The 9,444-nt window shown below is 31.5% G+C and overlaps 1 protein-coding gene across 1 annotated transcript; it reads right to left on the reverse strand.

The window, feature by feature from the left end:
* Window positions 1–5,300: 5,300 nt before the first annotated feature.
* Window positions 5,301–6,914, reverse strand: LOC133313515 (methyltransferase FGSG_00040). The gene has a single exon (XM_061514897.1). The coding sequence runs from the start codon at window positions 6,912–6,914 to the stop codon at window positions 5,301–5,303; it is 1,614 nt and encodes a 537-aa protein (XP_061370881.1).
* Window positions 6,915–9,444: the final 2,530 nt, after the last annotated feature.

Genomic DNA, 9,444 nt, shown 5'->3' on the forward strand with positions numbered 1-9,444 from the left:
ATTTTTTAAAAGCATAAATATATTTCTATTGTTTAGGTATAACCGTTTAGATTTAAATTAATAAGAATGAGTTATTTAAAAAAGAATTGTTTTTCATATTTTTTTCATTATATTTTAATTAGAAATTTGTCATTATCTTCTTGAGTGGAGGATAAGCATCTTACGTAAATACTTAATTAAGATATTAATGTGTACATTAAACAAACAAAAAAAAACAAAAACCAAAATTCACAATATTAAGATGAAAAAAATCCATATTTAATTTGAAATTTGTTCATCATCAACAAAAACTGTCAATAAACCTATCCATATGTATAATTTTTTTCACATAAACCCCATATGTAAACATAATTTTCTTCCACCTATAAACTCACCGACCCATAATATTATCACCTTAGAACACTATGTAATAAGCCTTCGAGCTATTCATAACTTTCCAAATAACTATGATTACAATATGAATTAGTCAGTTCATTCACACGAAGTCCATTTTCAGGATTTACTAAAAGTCTATTTTCATCAACTTCTCACAAGATCATTCTTGCTGCGACGTTTGTTTGATCATAGTCAAAACTACCGACAAGTAGATTCATAGCATACACTCAATAAAGACCACCATCATTCTGAACTCTAGATTTTTACTCACGGGGACCGTTCTATATGTAAAATTTTAAGAATCTAGTAAATATCTATATGTAAAATTTTCAGATTATAGTAAATAAAGTGAATTGAGAAAAGTTCATTCATGCGATTTGCAACAAAATAATTTAACCCTTGTATTTTTGTTGATTACTTATTTTTTCTGCAATTTTTTTCATTCAAGTTCACTTTCAATACAGTTAAATATTGAGCTAATATGATAATTTTGCCCATGCAAATAAAAAAAAAAAATTAGAGCAGTTAAGTAATTAAAAAAAGAAGTGCAAGGGATAAGTGATAAAATATTAAACCATATAGGGTATTTTGAACTTTTTCCATGTAACAATTAAAAGAAAAAGAAAAGAAAAAACTTGAAGTAAAGAACAATATGAAACTGAACAAACTAACAGGGTATATGACCAATATTTCAAGATTCGTTACCATGTGTTATCCAAGAAAAATGTTTTAATGCCTCGCTGTGAAAAAAATTAAAACTGAGATGATTATCGTTATATTTTTTGACACTCTTGCAATTTACTTAAATATTTTTTAAATATAAAAAGATTTGTCATTGGTACTCTATTTCTATTATTTTAATATTTTATTTTTTTATATTTTAATTATTAATTTATTCTGTAGACTCAAACAAAAATAAAAATAAATAAATTATTAGGATAACAATAATTTTTTCTTTATCAATCATCTATATGTATAACAATGATATATTTAAATACAAATCGACAAACATAAAAGACACGTGTAAATGACAAACATAAAAGAGGTATGTGGAAGACATTTGAATCAAATATCATTATTTTCAATGGTCATATCCCTCAGTAACTTGTTTAGTTACATATTGTTTCTCACATCAAATTTTTTTCTTTTTATTTTTTTAATCATTGGAAGGGTAAAGTTCAAAAACCTATGGTTTAATATTTTATCGATTATCCCTTTTATATTTCTCTTCTTTAATCACTTACCTCCCCCATATTTTTTATTATTCGTAAGGGCAAAATTGATACATTAGCCCAATATTTAACGACGTTAAAGATAGATTTGGAAGGATAAAAAATCACGAAGGAGATAAGTGATAAAAAAAATACAATAAATGATTTTGGATCAAATCAAAGAGGGTTTTTTGAATTTTTTCCTAATAAATTTAATGAACAAAATCACAAAATGGAGAGTAGATTTAGTTTGAAACAGCAACTTGGACTCCCCATTTAGTCGCATGGCATGTCTAGTCCATATTCACTTGAAGATGAAAGGTTCGTTTACACCTTATTCTCCTTATGACGGGTCATACAGTCTCACTCGTCTGGTGGGACACAGAGTTAAAAATGATTATGACATTATCATTCTCACGTCTAGGAATCTTTTCTCACACTATAAATATCTCCTCTTCTAAGGGAGGGTTTTCTTCACCATTGTTCTCCATATTATTGTGATTTCTAAATTATCTCGTATCTCCACCAAATTGTATTTCATATTATTGCATCACTTTCTTAGTATATTCATCTATTTCACCTCCATCACCCTTCCTATTACTTAAGAAATTCAAGTTTCATATACCTTTAATTTGTTATCATGCTTTTGTGTGTAAAAAAAATCTAAACTGTTGGAAATCGACATAGTGGTGTAGCCACCTTAGTGACAGGCTATGATGCACGGACACTGACACGGGACACGACACGATACGACACGTCGACACGTTAATTTAAAAAAATGTTAATTTTCGACACGTTAGGACACGTTTTGATATTAAATAATAATTTTAATATATGTGATATAGTTTTTTATATAATACACTCATCAAATACACAAGAAAGTATAAAAACATAAAAGTGGAACAATCTCTCTCGTGGCTGACATTTCACCTTCATTATTTTTTGTTTTTTTTTAATATCCCAATCTTTCTTGTGGCTGACATTTTACCTCTATTATTTTAATATCCAATTTTTTTGGTTTTAGACACAGAGATAGAAGCTACACGTATAGCCCAGCTCAAATCTCTCCTTTGTCTTCCACTTTACTGAGTTACTCTTTCACTCTGCCATTTTCTTTGTTGAAAAACTTCTCTCTCTTTCATAGTCATACTCATATCCACCCTTCTCATTTCTCTTCTCAATCACACTAAATGGACTCTAGCCACCACATATCTTGAGTTAATGGGTTTAGAAGCTAGCAAAAAACCACCACCCTCTTCAACAAGAACGACGAAGAACAACGGGAGGAAGAAGGTTGAAGCAGACGGCTATGGAGACGGAGCTGTGTTTGTGTCTGTCTGTTTTTTTTTAGAATTATTTTAATTTTATAAAAATTTCAAAAAAATTACATTTTTGCCCTTTGACCGTGTCTGATTCGGTCAAATTCGCGTGTCCAAATAGTCAACGTGTCCTGAAATATTGATCGCGTGTCGGAGTGTGTCGAAGCGTGTCCATGTCCGACACGTGTCGGACACGTATTTTTTTAAAAAACTGCCGAGTCCGTGCTTCAGAGGTGACAGGTGAGGCCTAGACCCTAGCTAAATTTTTTTACTTATTATTGATAGATTATTATCGAAGATGGATTATTATGGACCTTGGCCCTAGCTAGGTGGAGTCTTGGCCCTATCTAAAGATTAAGATATATTGAAGATGAATTATTATGAACCTTTTAATCATTGAAAACGTAAATGTAACAACCCACAATACATGGCCTTTTACTGATTGAAAACGTATATTTTAACAGCCCTCAATACACTACACAACAATTATTGCTACAAAGACCATTAGTGAAAGAAAGGAAAGTGAAACTGCTCGACCATTAAGCCATAATAATCATTTAAGGTCCATTCTTGGGTACCCTTATTGTTTTCTAGCTTTTCTTCTTTTCAATGTTGTGTTTTCTTCACACGTTCGTTACCAACGCCACTGACATTCACTGTTGCGGTTACTCTCCTTAACCCCTTTCACCTGTTTGTGTAGATATCTACTAAAGTTTTGATTTTTAATTTATTCTGAGTTGTGCCAATGATTAGCTAAGATAAGAAAGTCAAATTCCTATCATTTGGTTGATAGGTTAATTCATCTTATCTTAACACTACTTGTTTCAACAGTAAGTAGTCAACATGCATTTTTAGCAATGAAAATTGTGAAAACAAGGTTTCGAACAAAATGGAGTATGACTTTCTTGCAAATAATTTGGTTGTGTATATTGAAAGAGAGATTGCTGAAACTTTTACTACAGATTCTATCCTTGATAATTTCGTCAATTTAAAAGAGTTTCGTTTACAATTTTAGGTATGCAATTTTTTGATTATATTTTAAATTGTTTATCAAATGTTATTATACACACAATTATTATATTTGTGTGTATTCATATCCTTAGGACAAGTACTTAGTGCATTACTTATTATGTTGTGAGAGAAAAATGAGATTCTTTTGTTTGGAATGCTTACCGTAAAGGTTAATGCCTTTTTATATTTTTGCTTTTATATATAATCATTGGCTATTGTTTATTTGAATTTTCAATATTATGTGACATTATTTAGTAAATAATTTAAATAAGTATGTTAGAATTAATGGTAAAAAAAAAAAAATTACCAAATGATGGTAGCTCAGTTGGCGCATAGGAGCTGAGCAAGTGGGAGTGAGTGCATGTGTTCGAACTTCTCCAGTACCACCTTTGGGAGGGGTTTAAAGCCTTAATCCTGGACCTGCCCCGAATCGGACTAATCGCAAAGCGATAAACCGATGGAATATTTCCAAAAAAAAGAATTAATGGTAAAAAAATTTCCTAATAGATTTGTGTAATTATAATAAATATTTTGATAATTTAATATGTCAAACTTTTTCATCCTGGCTAATATTAAATCCCGGTTCTGCCAATACACACAGATCGAGAAAAAAAATAATAGAGAAATCGATATAATAATTTATCCTGATTCATCCAATATAAACTATAGTCAATTAGCTTTCTGCTTACCCTTAACAAAGTCCTTCATCAATATTAAACATTTGATTACATCAGTAGTTCTTTACTCTGCATTTCAAAGTGCAGGTGCTCTTTTAAATTATATTTATGCATAATATCTATCAATTTCATAGTCATGCTTGCACGCTGCTACCGCTATTGCGCCTACTTTATCGCTTTATGATCTAACTTCTTTCGGTAATGGTTCCGATTTATAATATTCGGCAGTAGATTCTCACGTATTAAAATTCCATATATCCCTTTTCTCTTAAATAGACTAGACAGGTCCAATTAAAATTTATTAATATTCATGAAAGAAAGATTCAGAAACAAAACATTCACACAGAGATGATGTGAAAGTATCTATTTCCCTGGTACACACGCCCACACACACATAAACCCTGTTTAATTACAGAGTTAAAAGAATTTTTCAGGATACTGAATTTGGATTATTCGCATTAGATAACTTGACATAACGAAAAATGAATTTTGCACTGAAGTAGAAGAAACATGCAATTTTATTAATAAAGAAGATCTTTCAATAAAATTGAAATTCATAGGATTTATGTTTGCCATGACACAACTTGAGTTGACCTGGCTGAAACTAAGTTTAACAGTAACTAAGAAGACACCAAACGAGTGGGAGAAAAAAAAGACTATAGAAAGATAAAGTAAATAGGATCTGATAATGAACTTTGTATTCATATTCAATCACCAATGCATAGCTCAAGAAGTGTCCTCATTGCTTGCTTTTTCACCACCTTGCCATACACCTCTCTTGCCAACTTGAAAGCTTTCTCCATCTTCACAAGGCCACCACCATTTTTCTTCAACTCCTCCATCAAGATCTTAAGTAACCTGTGATCACCTCCCACTACATCTATGATGCTATCAACCACAGCATCCAATGCAGGAATCCTCCTTCCCCACCTCTTCATTGACCTATCTGACTTATAAGCCTCTGAATATGCAGACCAAAATGATGCCCTCAAATAGGCTTTCTCTTTCCCCCTCACCTTCCATCTCTTCATCTGCTCCTCTAATTTATACACCACACCACCCACATCCATACCTCTTTCAAGACCAATCTCAATCTCTTTTATCTCTTGTTTGGAGAAGATTTCCCCCTCAAACTTGCATCTCTTACACTTGCAATGAATCCCCCATGTCAATGAATCCTCCTTTCTCTTGTTCAACACAAACAAAGGGTCAAAATATGCAAATGTGATCTCTTCACCAGCCTTCAAATCTTTAGAAGCATGAACTATCAAGTAGTCCCCTACATGCAAGCGCCTTGCATTGGGACAACAAGAATGGTTGATGAAGGAAGGGAGCAACCACAACCCAACACCATAACAATCATTATTCTTCCTCAACACATTGGCTGAAACTGCATCCTCAGTAAGAGAATTAACATCCAATATGGCCAGTAACTTATTCATATCAATCTCCTCGCTTAACTCCATGTTCTCCATATTCTCAGGCCTAAAGAGATCTATATCAGGCACCTCAAGTCCATCCTCATTTTCCCCACTTGACAATTTACCAACCAAATCCCTTGTTTTATGACATTTTCTAGCAAAGTCCACAACTTTATCAATGAAATTCTTCCACATCACTAACTGGGCATCCTCAGTCAAATCTTTCCCTGCCAATATACTCCTCTCCATGGCTATTGCCTTGGTGACCAAGATCAATGACCCTGCATCAATGTTCTTAGTTGCAAACAGTCCACGCCCACTGATCTCAGATTTTCTTATCTGCACTGCACCAATGTACTCAGCAAGTTCCGGTGCCTTTCCTCGGAACCCATTTGCAACCCAGTCTGAGAGATCCAAAGACCCTGTCCTTGACAAAAAATCAAACTTTTTGCATTTCTCCAAGTACCCATCAAGGCATTCCGAGTTTCCACCAGCTTGAGGGTCAAGCATTGCGATTCTGAAGCACTCCATAGCCATGGAGTACCTATTGAGGCTAAGCAAGACCTTACCTTTGCACACAAGGGTCTTGAAATGGGTGGCATCCACTTCCAAAGCATGATCACAATCTTGCAAGGCGCAGTGGAAAAGCCTCAACCTTGACCTTGCTTCAGCACGGTTGCAGAGAGCTATGCAGAATGATCTGCGAAGCTTTTGGAGGTGATTTGGGTCAGTGTGTATATGGGTACGAGAGATTTGGTGGGTGCAGAGGGTGATGAATTGAGAATATGCATCAATGGAGTCCTTCCATTCTTCTCTGATGAAAAGCTCTGTTGCTTTGGATCTAAGCTGTTGCATAAACTCTTCTTCTTCTGCCATTTCTTGCTGTGGCTTTGTGTCCATTGCCACCACTCTTGCCCTGTTTTCAAATGGAGCTTCAGATTTCAAATTTTCATACTCTAACGGTCAAATTGATTAAACTTTATCATATCCGTTGCCTCTCTGTGAGTTTTAAGGAACACAACAATGCGTCCGGTTAGGGTCGAATAATAAATAGGTTTTTAATTCATTTAATTATTTTTGAAATCAATCTAGCTTTGTCTTTGTCTTTGGTCTTTGCTAACCTAATGGATGTGACCTAAGCAATTTCACCAACTCTAATTTAATAATTCTATTATTTAAATGGAACAAATAATATATTGCTAAGCTTGTGTTCCGAGAGGATAATGATAAAAAATAACTCGAGGGAATAAAATATAAGATAGGGATAAGATAATATATGGTGTAGTTTATATTTATAAAAAAATTTGAGTACGCACTGTCATAGCACATAGTGTAATTTGTAAATAAAAAATTTGTAAATATAACCATATTCATAAAATATTGTTGAATAAATAATTAATAAGGCAAAGAAATTTTTTTCCCATTTTAAAATTTTAATTATTTTGAAGAATGATTTTTATTTTACTTTATGCACTGCTTTAAAAAATATATATTAATTAATTTTTTCAAACTTTATCTCATATTGTCGTCTATGAAGCACCGACACTTCAAAAATTCTGACGTGTCGTGTCCGACACTCCCCGACACTCCAACACGCGTTATAGAAATTCAAAAAACAGTTCAAAGGTTGCATTGCGTTGAGTTTTTAGTTCTAACTATTAGATTCATTGGATTATGATTATCATTTTATTGAGTTTAATATAAATATTTGTGATATGTTATGTTTCTTTGCAAAATTAATGAATATTATAAGTTTAGTTTCATTTTTTTGTTAAATTATTGAATATTAAATATAATATACACTACATAAATTAAAATATTATTTAATATTAAAACGTGTCCTAACGTGTCAAAATCTAAAAAAATTTAGAATTAACGTGTCGGAGTGTCGTGTCGTATCGTGTCACGTGTCCCGTGTCCCGTGTCAGTATCGGTGCTACATAGATTGTCGTTACCAAATATAATAAGAGAGTATTAATTATTACGTTATAAAATTTTACCTACTTAAATCAAGAATAATTAAGACAATTAAATTATATTTTTATTAATTAAATGTATTTAATAACTTTCATTATTTTTGAAAAACCATCTCAAATGATTAATACTTTAAAGCGGAAGTATAAGGGCATCTATGATTGTGTTTATTTTTTTTTCTTAAAATTATTTTATAAAATAGTTAATGAAATAGGTATTTTTCTGTATTTTTTGTGTTTTGAAAATTAAAAATCAAAAGACAAAAAAAAAAATTAAACATGTTCTTTAAATTTGATTCTAAACATTAAAAAACAGTTATAAATTTTAGAATTATTTTTATAAAACATGTCTTATCACATAGATTTATTTATTTATTTTGTTCTAAAAATCAAAAAATTATTTTTGAAAACACAATTAAAAAAAGCCCTGACTATTTAGTTATAAATGTTATTCTTCTATTAAAAGTTAAAACTCTAAGCGTTAATAATCAATTTTTTGCGTGGTATTCTAAGAGCGATGACAAAGTAACAAAAAGGGATGAGCTCGATGATAATGGTGATCGAATTTTATCCTATATCTTACTTTAAGTGGAATAAAGTTTGTAATTAATATTTCTTATATTATAAAGATCAATTTTATTTCTATACACAAAAAATATATGAAACTCACGTAGGCCATATAAGAAGAGAGAGAGAAAAAAACATAAATCTAAAGCGAAAATATAATAAATTTGATTATTTTTTTGAAAAAATACATCGCTATTGTCATATAACCCCAATAATTACCCCATAAGTTTCTTAACGTGCATTTTTAATTAATTTTTAAGTATATATTTCATAAGCCAAATCAATTCCCAAAAGTCCCTGATACGAGAACTGACCAACAAATTACACATAAATTTTGTGATTCAAACAAATAGGCGTGTCTTTCTCTAGTATAAACTTTTAATTTAATTTAAAAAAAAAAACTAATATCATCACCCCTATAGATAGATTATTCTACCAACCTTTATCTATTATTCTCCAACACTATTAGATCAAGATTTCAACTAACCTTTATTATTTCTCTCTCCTGATCCAAATGATATTGGAGAATGATAACAAAAAATAGGCAGAAAAAAAAAAAAGTAAAATAACTTATCCCCTAAAAAAACCATTAGAATTATTAACTACAACTAGATATGTACGCTAAACATTATATGAGACTATATATAAGATGATTTTTCCTATTCGATTCAATTTATCCAATACACGAAATTAGAAGTACAAATTTACGGACAGGTGACACGTGGAGTGTAGAAAATATCAGAAACAAGGTAGCTTTGCAAAATGGTTGGCAAACCAGAAGCACACGATGACAGGAAACCAATAATGTCTTCAAATCCATCACTATCCCATAGAGTGGAACAAGCCGAAGCCTATCTTGAGCCATGTTATCTCATCAACTTCATGAAAGC

Source organism: Gastrolobium bilobum, unplaced genomic scaffold, assembly GCF_033153095.1.
Source record: "Gastrolobium bilobum isolate Gb01-03AN ecotype WA unplaced genomic scaffold, APGP_CSIRO_Gbil_v1 utg20048, whole genome shotgun sequence".
Lineage (NCBI taxonomy): Eukaryota > Viridiplantae > Streptophyta > Magnoliopsida > Fabales > Fabaceae > Gastrolobium > Gastrolobium bilobum.